The sequence below is a fragment of the Serinus canaria genome, chromosome 3 (genome assembly GCF_022539315.1).
Source record: "Serinus canaria isolate serCan28SL12 chromosome 3, serCan2020, whole genome shotgun sequence".
In the NCBI taxonomy this organism is placed as follows: domain Eukaryota; kingdom Metazoa; phylum Chordata; class Aves; order Passeriformes; family Fringillidae; genus Serinus; species Serinus canaria.
In genome coordinates this window covers 103,570,740-103,584,386 of record NC_066316.1, presented here as the reverse complement: position 1 = coordinate 103,584,386, position 13,647 = coordinate 103,570,740, and the positions used below count along the sequence as shown (strand labels likewise).

Sequence of the window (13,647 nt, the reverse complement as noted above, 5' to 3'; positions counted from 1 at the left end):
TCTGCTTAAGAACATAGAAACCCACAAATTCAGCTTGAATACTCTCACCTCCAAAATTTAAGATTGCAGGCAGATCTTGATGCCTGTGCTTGCCGTATAAGATGCCTGACTGAAAACAGAGAGGAAATAAAGGCCAGGAAAATGGAGTTCTGAAGTACATCTCGAGCCCAGAAGAAAAATTGGGGCAGACAGACAACATACCCCAGATATCCTGCGTGAAAACAGACAAAGGAAAGAGGACTCATTGAGAGGTATCTTCCTGGGGAACGGTGCCCCATGGGTTTGACTCTAATGCTCTACATCCCCAGTGCATCCTGGCTCTTCTCACATCTGAGCCTTGAGAGAGTGCAGCTTTGGGCCTCCACCCCACTGGAGATGGCCTGGACCCACCAGCTTCTTTCATGAAGAGGCCAGCAGTGTGTGCTTGCCCCCAAGGCAACAGTGCCTCTGGCATAAAAACAGTGCTTCTTGTTCAGCAGAGCTCCGTCTGGGATTTTAAAAATGCCAATGTGAGCTGCAGCTAGCAAAACAAAAACACAGCTTGGGCTACTGGGAGTAGGATGGTGGGGTAGAAATGACATTTCTGAGGATGCAGGACAGCCCTAGGGTTCACAGCAAGAATCATCACTAAAACTGAGCTTGTTTATATTTAGAGTAACTGCCTGTCCCTGTTATGTTACAATAGCAGATCTGAAGTGGGGTGGTTAAGAGAATCTTAAACCAAATAATTTACAATGAGCTCTGCTAGTGCTCCCTCTCTGGGTCTGCAGACAGCCTGCAGCTGAGCTTGAGGCTCCCTGCTCCTGCTGAGCAAGGGCTCAGCATATTCTGCCTCTGTCACTATAAAACATTGAAAGACTTGCTTTTGTTTCATAGATATTCTTTATTAAAATGTATTTGGTATCCCATGTTTCCAATTAGGCACTGAATATTTTATGTTTAAGAGGAAGCTGCTAGTGCCATACTGAACTCCTTAAAAACAATGGGATCCAGGTAGAAGGAAATCTCAAAGGCTAGGGGGCAGGCTGTCCCTATGACTCATCACAAAAGATGAGTCAGTGGGAAAGAAAACCAACTTGACTGAATAGGGAGGTTTTGCTGAAACTCAGGGGGAAAAAAAAAGGAGGGTTTATGACCTTTGGAAGAAGGGGCAGGCAACTCAGGAAGAATACAAGGATGTCATTGGGTCACATAGAGACAAAATTTGAAAGGTGAAAGCTCAGCTAGAACTCAATCTAGCCACCACTGTGAAAGATAATAAAGTGTGTTGAGGATGAGAAGAAATGGCCACAAGCTGCATCAAAGAAAGTCCACGTTGGCTATCATGAAGAATTTTTTCACCCTTTTTTTGAACAGGTGGTTAAGCACTGGAATGGGCTGCAGAGGGAAGTGGTGGAGTCACCATCCCTGGTGGTGACTAAGAAACAACTGGTTCAGGTGGCACAGTGGTATTTGGTCAAAGGTTGGACTTGATGGTCTTGGAGGTCAAGCCTTGATGATTCTGTGATAATAGCTGCTCTAGAAGATACTGATGGAGTAAGATGAAACACTGATGAAATGAGAACCACAGCTGAAAAGAAATAATTACAGCTTGGGAAAAGTACTGATCCCACTTCTGTTTGCACAGGTCAAGTTAATTCATCAAGGGCTATGGGTACTTTTTCTTTCAGCAACTGAAGGAAAGTATACAAATTTCTTCCTTCATTCTGTATTTCCTGGGTTTATAGCTATATATGTATACAATATGTCTGTGTGTGTGATAGGAGTTTCCCTTCCTCAATCTAGCCTCAATAATTTATTTGCATTAGTTTGTACTCTTAAGAACGCCTTTTAAATGTTGGAATTAATTTTCATTTATTCATTAAGTCTACTTCAAGATTAGATTATCTTGTCCTATACAAGTCTTTATGAAATGAATGCTATCATTACCAGAATACAAATAAACATTTTCATGAAAACTTTCTAGCAAACAAGATTAAAAATAGAACTTAAACATGCCAAAATTCTATTTAATCACTGAAATGCATTCCTAAATTTCTGAGTAGATGCACAATAATACCTTCATTAACACAAAACAGTTTTATTATTTTTAAGATAAACTTTTACAACACATGCTTAGAGCTTAACCTGTAAATCCGTGTTCATTCTGTCAGGAAGCATTCTACAATAAACTTCTTTTCTCTGTACAATTCATGTCAGAAACATCATAATAATGGTGACCCTAGTAATTCCAGTTTTCCTCATGTGAAAAGGAGACATAGTAACTGCAGGTATTAAACCAAATTCCTTAAAAACTTCACAGAAACTGATTCCTAATTTTGATTGAACCTCTGGACCAGAAGTGACATTTAGGGCACACAGAAGCAGCTCCCTTCCCCAGCCTGCCCCACTGCTGCCACATCTTCCCAATAACCCTGAGGACTGAAGGGCTGTTGGCCCACCTGCCTCTTTTCTTCTTAATCACAAAAGTGAGGGAAGCACCAGCTTTGATAGTGTGGCACAGCACAGGACCTGCTCTACTACTAGGGGACTAGGAAAAGCACATGGAGAACAACAGCCAGGAAGGAAAATAGGGTAAGGTTGCTTGCAGCAGCTGGTGAAAGTTTCGTGAGTTGCCTCCACCTCTTTGCTTTCCCTGGGCCAGAGTCGGGAGTGCAGGGTGGGGCTGAGTGGCTTATCCCTGCCTGGCACTGCTGCTGTCAACATTTGTGAGGCAGATCACCCTTCCACTGCTCTCCCCCCACACAGGGGTGGGATGTGCTTCAGCTGGCAGTCAGGGCCAGCATGAGGGCAGGGTTTGCCCCTACATGCCCAAAACACTTTCTTTGTAGAGTGGCTATAAGCTGTATGATGGGCTCTGGGCCATCCATGCTTCCAGCCCTGTGAAGTTATCTCCTGGGATAAGCTTAGCCAGGGCCAAGGGGGTTCAGCCAGTGTCCAGTAACTGCCTAGCTTCTCAAAGAGCTAGGACAAGGGGGTAATTTTAATGCTGTTTAACTATAACATCACTTTTAGACTCTGTCAAATATAAAGAAAAAACTAATATTTGCCTGGAAAAGTCTTTAACATCTCTGGCTGCTGCCTTATGAAGTTGCAACAAACATGTATTTTCCAACTAATGCTTCATCTTGTGCATTTTTACCAACAGAAAAACTAATGCTCTTGGGAAGATAGTGATGTGTTGGGACTAATTCCTCCCACCTGTAAGCTTTGGTTAAAGCTAAAAATAGATATAAATAAAAGGAAGGATGAAATGGATTAGGCATCTTTTCTTGGCCTTCTAGGGGGAAGTATGTATGTGTGGGAGATGGGAACCAGGTTTTCATTCCACTTGGTAAATTTTCACTTGAGATCTTATGAAGGAAAGAACTGTACTAAAAGGTTTGGAGGACTCTTCCTGGTCTAGAGATCATAGCTCTTTAATCACCCTTGTCAGTGATGCTGTCATCATGATGTAACATGGATGTACAGGAATCACTCTTAAGTAGTATTATTCTCTTGAATGAAAATTGGATGCATCTACAGATGATGTCCTCTAATTCTTAGTCCTTAGCCAAAATGAGTGGAAAGGCACCTCTTATTTACACATAAAAACTTCCTGATTTGCAATCCACTAACAGGATGTATTACGAGGGAAGAAGTTTTCCAGACAAACTGGATTTCTGTCTGGAGCCAGCTCAAGCCAGTAGGCAAAGCAAGCTGCAGGGTGTGGTCTCATGCCTACTTTTCCTGTGCCGGGGAAATGGGAATTGATTACTCCCATTTGAAGAGCTTCCCACTTGCAAAGCTCTTCGTTCCAGGTGTCACAGAGACTGCAAAGGTATAGCTGGCTGGGTGGTGGGGTCCTCCCCCAGCAGGTCCCACAGGAAAACAAAGCAATTCTCTTCCCTCTCGCCCTGCCTTTTCCATTTTCTGCTCCAGATGCTGGCTCACCCTTGGGTCCCCACCCCAGCACTGGGGGTGCAGATGCACAAACAGCTGTTGGGTCCTGATAATAGATTAGCTGAAGACAGGGGTCCCATACTACAAGAAAGGGAGAACTGACTCACAAGAAGAACTTGAATTTTGTAATATTTAAAAACACATTGTTTCAGCTCAATGAATTTCTTGTTTAGTTCTGTATTTGACTAACTGCCTAAGAAGAAGGATGCATCAGAAACAAGTACTTTAGAAGTCTGCAAAACCTGCAGATATAATTAAAGGTAAGCCCACAGAGGTATGAAAACACTGTTATTATTTATGTAATATGTGCATAACATTGACACCTACTTTTCAGTATTACAGTGCTCAACCATTTGTTTATGCTCAGGAAGCAAGATGGAATTTCCCTTCCTCAGTCTGTGTCTGGCATTCTATACTCACCTGTGCTGCTCTGAAGGCACGTTTGGCACAGAAGGAGGTTTGGGTTCTCTGTGTGGAAATGGGGGCCAGTGGGTATGTCTTCGTGCTATAATGATGAGTCAGAACAGAGGTCTGAACTAGCTCTGAGCTGATACATCTGTGCTCCAGTTTGGTATTTAAATAATGTGTCCAGTCATCTTGTTCCTTGCAGTTGGGCCCCCTTGACACTGTGTAAGAACAGGAAATTCTTGTGAGCTTCAGGTGCAGTTAAGATAGAAAAAAAAATTATAGCCTAGTGATTACATCAGAAGAGTAGAGATGACTGCAGATGTCCAAATGTTACCCTAAGCAAAGTCCACTAAGTGTCAAGGCTGCTGGTTCAGAGCCCTGTCAGAAGAACCTTTGGCAATTGGGAGGATCAGTATTTGATATGGCAAGAGGTAGAAGGGTGTTAATGAACATAAGACATGAAATTATGTAAGTCAAAGTACTGTTGCAGATCTTTCTTCTAGTTTATCCTTTGCACTACAGCTTAGTATTTTTGAAGATACAGAGAAGTTCTAGTTCATGCAAGTTAAATTGGTGAAACTTTATGCAAAAAAAATCAGAACTTCTGGATATGCTCTTAGGGTTCTTATAATGTATTTCCCTAGGAGAGAAAAAAAAAGCATGCTTCCCACTCTTCCTTGTTCTGATATGGCTGGATTATGTCATCCTAAATGTACAAAAAAAATACCCCTCCCTATTACTCAGAGTTCTTGTGCTTGCTTCCATTGCCTCGGATATTTCTTTGAACTTTTCACATTTTTTTTAGAAATTAGAATGTTTACTCACTACTCCTTAATATATTAAATGAGTGACAATTAATTTGATGCCCAGCTCTGAGGTTTCATTCTTTGTACTGAGTATCATATTCAATCTTCAGTTCTAAGAGCCACAGACTGCCTCTGTCATGGAGAGTTCCTGTAACTTAATTCTCCTGTAACTTAATTCTCCAATAAAAGAAAAATATACTTTTATTAAGACACGCAGGCTCTTTTTTCAAAGATAAGCATTGATGGCACTCTGTTGTGAATTAAGTGAATGTGAATATAAAAACCAGCTGGCATTATTTCTGGCTTTGCACTCCACAGCTATTCACATTCACTTATGTACGTGAGGTGATGACTCTTGTTGTGTTACAATGGCAGTCTCTGCTGGCTGTGACTCTGAGGTATGTTTATGAAGTTTGTTCAGACCTCAGCCAATTATGAGGGGATGAATGACTCGGGGACCAAAGCCATTGCGCAAGAGAAACAAGTCTCCTCCACCATTATAGCACAGACTGACTTAGCAAAGCATTTCCAGGAGAGACATTTCTTTCTTGGGACAAGTTCATGATGATCTGTGCTGCGGGACTGTGCACACCACTCACTGACACCTCCTCTCATGCATTTCTTTTAAACATCTTGTTCTTGTTCTTGCATAATTATTATCTTGCTAATGTCTAGAGGAGCAATGGCCATGTGTGCAACTGAATGGCAAGGCAGCATTTTAGAACAGTATTATAGTAATGAGTCATTCAAAAATGGGATTTGTGACAAAATTTACTATAATACAATTGTGAATTTTCTGTAGGTGCTAAACTAATGTGCACTAGCTCAGTATGTTATGCCAGTTGCTATCTAGTCCATAAAAAAACCCCAGATTATGTGGCCTTCCTTGAAGAAATTTACAGGTGCACATACAGGTAGGGGGAAACAAATGGAAATAACACCACAGTTTTGAGGAATAGAGCAGACTGGCCTTTTCAGCATACTTAGAGCCTGGCTGTTGTCAAATGGGTTTATGGAAATAATACTAGGGGAAGGCCTTTTTGTACCAGTTTTTGTGTTAAATGGAAAATTTGAAGGATAAGTAACTCAAAAGAGTTCTTCCCATGTATGGGACTAAAAGTTTAAAACATGTAGTTTTAAACATTAAAACTAGACAATGGATGCAATTGCATAATGTGGGTCAAATGTTTCCGTATCAGAAGAGAGGGTTGAGACAGGCTGTGAAGATTGAGGGAATTCAGACAACAGTATCAGTTCAAGGAGAAGCTGCAGAGGCTGAGCAGGTTAGTAGTCAACAGCAATAGAACAGAAACTCAGCCCTGACTTAGCACATGAATGGCTGTGGCAGGGAAAGGCTGCACTTGTGAAGCAATGGTGGGGCAAAATGATGCAGGAATGGGAAAGTCCTGCTGTGAAAAGAGTCTGCAGCTCCTAAGCCTGTTTCTCTGTGGCTCCGGCTACAGATTAGCCAAGGGGGAGCCCTGGCTCACTGGGACAGTGTTCCTACTGCAGTAAATCTGCCTGTTATGGTCACTGCCAGACTAAAACATGAAATACAAATGCATCTATCAGCATGTCTAGTGATTGCAGCATTTCTGACTCACTAATTTTATTAAGCCCTTGACAAAATGGAATGCAGAACCCAATGCACTGGGTGCCCAGATTTGGTATGCAGTGGTGATGTGGGAAAGTTAAGATGTGGGATCGGCTCCTGCAAATGCATGAAATGTACATCCAGACCATCATACTTTACCAAGATGTAGCTCACAAGGGACACGCTAAGGATGTAAACCACCATTCCAAGGCCCTGCTCTGGAACTTGGATAGCTCCAAAGGCTCCTGAGCTGCAGGGCTGTCCCTCAGTGAAGGTGTAGGTAGTTAACTGCAGCTGTGAACTCAGAGGTTCACACATCCATGACTGCTCCTCTTAAGATGTAGGATGACAACCAGGCTGGGGATTAGACAGGGGATAGTTAGACTTGGGGTTTGGACTAGAGGGTCATTAAATCACTTCCAACCCAAACAACTCGATGCTTCTCTGACTGCAAGGCCAACAAGTAGAAGATCTGAGATGAAGATATGGACTTCTTCCCTGCAGAACAGACCAGCTGCAGCAGAGGGGAGCCAAAGTAGGCTGCTGATCTGGGGACTCTATGCAAGGAAGTCATGCCTGTAAATCTTGAGCAAAGGAATCAAATTTGGGTGCCCCCCCATCCTGGGAGTGAAGGATGTCACACACCTTGTTTTAAAAGAGTGCAAGTTTTTGTAGGGACCTGCATTTTTTGTGAAGATGGTTTGAGAGTTTCTGCCATATCTAGTTATTTCATTTTCATGGCAGAATACTTCATTTTAATGAATACAGGTTAAATATTTGCTACCCTGATAGATCCAACAGCACTGTTTGTCAAAACTGCTGGGGGACATGAATGTCATGGCACAGCAGGATAAATTCTGTTTATGTCCAGAGTTTTAGATCCTGAAGTTTGTGGCTTTAGAGAATGTAGACCTCTTCATGATTAGGCACTAGCTGAACAGGGGTGGTTAGGGCTGCAGCTTTCAGTTTCTGTGATTGCTCCTCAGTTAAGTGCCTTACCCAAGATGTCAGAGGAAGACTGTGGAGGAAGGCAATGGTATCCAGGCTTTCCATATCCTTGGCTACTGTCTTAAACTGTAGACTGTGTATCTGTTTAGTATTTTTCATTGAGGATACTTATTCACAGAAACCAAAGCATTACTGTGTTAGAGGAGTTTATCTGAAACGTCTGGACTGTAAGCAGAGCCCAGTTAACACATCCTGTTAACACATCCTTAGCAAGAGGAATAGCTGCAAAAAATATTTTGTAATGGACTGATATCAAGTAAAACTATCTAAAGCATTAAGTATTTTTAAAGTTTCCACTCAGAACAAAGGTAAGAGAGAAAGTAATTTCTGGAACTATTTTAGCATGAGTCAAAAACTTTAATGCCATTATTTAATTGTGAGATGTGTGGTGGTAGAATTGTTTTAATATTTTTTTAAAATGCTTTAGAAAATAATCAATTAATTGTACTTATCAGCTCAAATCTCAAACTGATTGCACATAAACATTTTTCTGTTTCTTGATCAGGTTGGGTTTTTCTGAGAAAAAGCACACTGAGAGCCCACTGATGCGGAAATCATTCAAGCTTACGATTATCAAATGCGTATTGAGTTCTTTGTAAAGATTTGATGCTTTATACAAACACTGATTATAATTATTGAGAACAAACAGGGTCCCCAGAAGGGTAAGAGCTGGAGAGCTGGTATAATGTAGACCAGCTGCTCTAAGTGTTCAAGATGCCAAGAGCATAACAGGGTTTCCTTCAGTCCCAGCTGGTCTGCATGCAGGGAAGGGCTGACTTGGAGGCTGTGACTTAGAGGCCTTCCCTCCTCAGTAAGCACAGGAATTGGCTTTTCAGCCCTGCAGCCTCCCTGGAGACAGCCCCAGGTGGCAGTGGGACAGGACACTGGGGATCACAGAGATTAGCCACGTGAGTGACAGCAGGCTGCAGACATCTGAGTATTTAGCTGACTAGTATTAGACTCAAGGAATCATTTTCATTTCTTGCAGAAATGTTTCTATCTTTATCAGGAGCTGGGAACTTTTATGTTCTTAACCATGTCTATAAATACTGAAAACAGTGAGGATTTTCTCCTTTGAGACATCTCTATTTTTAAGAACACAGTTGGTAGTCACAGACATCTCATCCACACAACTGCTGCGCCAGCAGTAGCACCAGTACAGGTGCTATTCCTGCAACCCCGCTCGGGGCCTGGAGTCACTGCGACAGGCCGGACCTGGCTCCTCCCTGCCCGCACAGCGAGGGGTCGGGTCAGCAGCAGCGACTGTGCAGTGCCCACAGGACCCAGAGACACGTTTTGTCTGAAGGTTTGGTCTGTGGATGGCATCTGGCACTGTTTCCTGCAATGCTGCATTCTCTAACCAGGCTCTTGAAGAATGGGTAAAAAAGCAAAATAGGGATTTTCTTGTGAAATGCAAGTTTTAAAATGTCATTGACACACAGAGATCCCTCCAATTTCTAGGAGCTGCTGAATAAGCAGAATTTATGCTCATAGTGATTGAGGTTATCAAGACACAGTGCTGGCAATGCCTACCAGCACCAGAACTGTATTTACCATCAGCAACTCCCTGCTGTACCAGTGATGCCATCTTTAAATCTTTCATGAGATGGGAATAATTGGCTCTTTGCCCAAAATCACCATACGATAAGTATCAGCACAGCAGTTAATAAATTAGTAACTGCTGAGATGCATTTTTGTTTGATGCAAACACACATCCTGTGGGTAGTGTGGGGACCTCGGGAGTCACCAGGGACCCCTCAAATAGGCCTCACCTCCCTTTTGTCTCCCAGACTCTCAGGTGGGCACCACCTCCCACCGCCACACTTCCTGAAAGGCCCAAAATCACAGGATCACAGAATTGTTAGGGTTGGAATGGATCTGTGGAGATCATCTAGTCCAGCCCCTGCCAAGGCAGGGTCACAGGAATGTCTGCAGAGATGAAGATTTCATGGCCTCCCTGGGGAGCCTTTTCCAGTGCTCTGCCACTCTCAATGTAAAGTTCTTCCTCGTGTTGAGGTGGAACTTCTTCTGTTTTAGTTCACTGCCACTGCTCCCGTCACTGGGCCCCCCTTAAAGTCTGGCACCACCCAGTACTTCAGGCTGGAGGAGACTGACGGGAGACCTCATTTCAGTCTTCAACATCCTCATGAGGGGAAGTGGAGGGGCAAGCAGCAATCTCTCCTCTCGGGTGACGAGGGACAGGATCCAAGGGAGTGGCTTGAAGCTGAGTCAGGGGATGTTTAGGTTACATATCAGGAAAAGGTTTTTCACTCAGAGGTTGGCTGGACACTGGAACAGGCTCCTCAGGACAGTGGTCACAGACCAAGCCTAAGAAAGATCAAGAAGCGTTTTAAGGCACATGGTGTGACTCTTGGGATCATGTCTTGTGCAGGGCCAAGAGCTGGACTTCTTGATGCTGATGGGTGCTTTCAAACTCAGCAAATTCTATGATTCTCTGAGCCTCTTGGCACCTGCCTTTGACATACTTATATGCATTAATGAGACCCTCTCTTTTTTCGCTTGACTGAACAGGCCCAGCTCCCACAGCGTCTTCTAATACGGGAGATGCTCTCAACCCCACATCATATTTGTGGCCTCCGCTGGACCCTCTCCAGAAGTTCCTTCTCTTTCTTGCACTGAGGAGCCGAGACCTGGACACCAGTAAGTGAACGTCAGCACAAACCCACACAGCCCAACACTAAGGCTGTCGGGCGACGGAAGGACAGGGACAGGGACACCCCCTGCAGCGGCGCCCGCGTGAGGGGCGGCGAGTGGCGCATGCGCGGCGGAAGGGGCCGGGGGCCGCCGCCTCCTCCCTCCGCCTCCCCGCGGGCCGGGCCGGGGCGCGCAGGCGCGGCGGGGCCGGGGCGGGCAGGGGCGGCGGGGCCGAGCGGCGGCGGCGGCCGGGGGGAGCGGCCAGGGAGGTTCAGCCGCGCTCTCGCTGTCCCTGTCCCTCCGCGCCATGTTGTTGTGAGCCCTAGGCGGGCGGGAGGGGAGGCAGGAAGGAGCGGCGCCCAGCGGGAGCGGCAGGAGGAGGAGGAAGGGGCCGGCGGGCAGGCAGGCGTGTCCCAGCGGCCGCTCCGGCTCCATCGCCGCCAGCCAGCCCGTGAGTACCCCCGGGGGGGCCGGCGCCGCGCTGGGAAGGCCGCAGGCGGGCGGAGCGGGCGGGCGGGCCCCCTTTCCTCCAGCCCCCTTTTGTCTGCGGGCTCGGCTGCGCGCCGAGGGAGGGGAGAGGGAGGGGAGGAGGAGGAGGAGGAGGAGGAGGAGGGAGGGGGCCATGTTGTGGCAGGTCACCGGGCGGCGCGGGGCCTGCGCGGCGGCCTCGCCGCCTTTGTGTCCGCCCGGGAGCGACGCCGAGGTGGGGACAGAGCGAGCGCCGTGAGGGGCGGTGGCGCCGGGGGAGCGAGGGAGGGAGGGGCGGCATTGTGCACTCCGGGGGGCTCGGAGAGAGCCGACCCCGGCCCGGCGGGGTGTGCGGGGCCGGGTTGGTGCCCGAGGGAGCGTCGGGGGCCCGGGGCAGACGGGGGCGGACGCAGCACCGGGGCTACAATGGGCTTCGGCTCGGGGGGAGCGGAGATGGGGGCGGCGCTCGGACCCCACGGGCCATTGCGTGGCTGGGATCACACGGGCTTTGTTCGAATGTACGAAAAACTTGTGGTTTTTTTTTTTTTATTGCTCTTAAAGATAATAACCGCTTCCTGAGAGTGCAGCGAGAAGGCCGAATGCCTTTGGTAGCTGGTGGCACACAATGAAGCGGTAGGGTTTGATTCTGCTTCAAACCTGCCCGTGTAGACCACAAAAACAAAAAGTTGAGGAAAATGCCTCCTGTCCTGAGTGGATCGTGCGTACAGCGAACAGTTTGGGGTTAATCTCCGTGGCAGTTATTGTGCAAAGATTTTTGGGGTTTGATTTGGTATTGTTTTCTTTCGTGTATTTCCTAAGCTCAGATCCTTTTTCCTTTGAGAGAAAATATTTTTGGGACGGTTTATATTCTTCTAGTTTACAGTTGGTAGCAAGATGGCTTAATACCAAAATGTGCAGCATGTTTGAGATGTGATAAATAGGTTCTTATCACCTGATTTCGGGATGCTTTTTTCTGAGCAATTAGATGTGTATGAGCAATGTGAATCAGTAAAACTCTTAATTCGCCTAACATTCCCTACATATGCTGCATGTTAACAAAATACTTTGAGGTTTATTTTACTTTCTCTTTGTTGCATCTCCACTGAGAGATCAGGCCTTCATAGTTTCAGTGAGCTGATGGTGTAGCTCTTCAGGTATGTGGGATATGAATGCATTCGAAATATAATTACTATGCCGTGTTACCATTTTTACACATAAAGCATAGTTTTGTGTTATATTTAGTCACGTCTAGGTTTAAAACCAGATGTTAACAACAGTCGCAGTTTTGTTGGGAAGCTGAGGGAAATGTTGCCTGCTTTGCTCAACAACTCTGTGTCAAGGCAAGTATAAATATGCTAGGGAAGTGGGAGAAGGAAACTTGCATTAAAAGGGAAATGCTAATTTGGTGGTGGTGTAGTTTGGGTTGTATGGGTGGAAATGACACCAAATCACCTGACGGTTTTCTGAAGTGTTCAGAGTTGAAAATTTGGAATTTGGCCCAGCAGAATGGTTGGTAGGCAAATGCATGTGAGAAACTGCCTGATAATGCACATTCTGCAGTTTATTATGTGGATGTTGTGCATAGGAAAGTCCATGTTATTTAAATATTCTTTTTTCTGCATTAATGACAATGGTTTGTTTTTATTTTTTTCATGGAGTATCACTCTGTAGTAATAAATCTTCTGTGTTAGGGATGTTGGCACAGTGCTGAGGCAATTGTAATTGTATCTGGTATCGTGATTGAGCTAATAGTGCAAGCAGTTGGCTGAAAGAACTGGGCTTGCCTGCCTTTTTATGAGAAGATGCCTCTTGTTATTACAGTTTATATTAAATCTTACAGTGGATTGTGGAGTACACTGAAGGCTTTATGCAGCTGTTTTCCTTGGTGTTTCTCTGCAATGTTCTTGGTGGGCCAGATGTTGCAGATGTTATGGGCAAGTGTGTTAACAGAATGTCAGCTTGCTGAAACTGTGAACTTGATCTGATTTTTAAACAGCACTTTCTAGTTCACGTTTAGATATTGCTCCCTCTTTATTTAGTGATATTTGAGTGTGCACTGAGTAATCACCATGTGTAGAAGCATTCTCCTTGATAATTTCATCTTTTTCTTTGTACAGTGGGTTCCAAAATCCCCATATTATTAGACCAGTTTTTTACACACAAAGGCAAGTAAGCCCGTAGAGGGTTTGAATTATTGCTTGTATGTTTTCCTGCTTTTTTTTTTTTTTTTGAGTGTGGAATTATATGAAAATTAACTGTCTATGGCACTAAGAAGAAACCTAAATTCTCTTGAATGTTAAATTCTGTGTTGAGAATCTCCTGTAAAATGAGCATTTATACATTGTATTTTATTTTTACAAAGTTTGGTAGAAACTCTACAGAGGAAACAACATATGACAGTAGACATGATGTATAAATGCTTCTCACTGTGTGTATCAAAAGTGTGGGCATGTAAGAGAGTTATCAATCTTCTTTCTCTTTGAGTAATTTAGGTGAAAATGTTTGCCTCATTAATTGGGATTTCCCCACCCATATAATACCTGTTGTCTTGCTTATTGCACGTAAGCCAGTGCCCAGGCTTTTGTCTTGGCAATGAGGAAAGAAACCTTTCCTTTACAAGCTTCTGTAACAAATAATACCAGTTGTGTAGTGTCGCTAAGTAATGAAGTTGGAGGCATTTCACAGTCTTATAGTGGAAAAGCATTTTAAATTACATCAAAACATGTAAAGGATTCAGTTCTAGCTGCTTCAGTGTTATTTCAAACA

The 13,647-nt window shown here is 44.7% G+C and overlaps 1 protein-coding gene across 12 annotated transcripts in view; it reads left to right on the top strand.

Annotated features, from left to right (window-relative positions):
* Window positions 1–4,025: 4,025 nt before the first annotated feature.
* The window catches only part of PUM2 (pumilio RNA binding family member 2), a 75,953-nt gene continuing 66,331 nt past the window's right edge, over window positions 4,026–13,647 (top strand). For 8 of the 12 annotated variants that reach the window (XM_050972459.1, XM_050972458.1, XM_050972457.1 and 5 more), the window contains exon 1: window positions 11,017–11,116. In XM_050972459.1, coding sequence (XP_050828416.1) covers window positions 11,036–11,116 — 81 coding nt within the window. In that variant the 5' untranslated portion in view covers window positions 11,017–11,035. Of the gene's footprint in view, window positions 4,203–10,290; window positions 10,420–10,621; window positions 10,865–11,016; window positions 11,117–11,442; window positions 11,515–12,137; window positions 12,222–13,647 lie in introns of those variants that run through there. The other 4 variants (XM_050972460.1, XM_050972461.1, XM_030236525.2 and 1 more) reach the window with 4 other exon arrangements.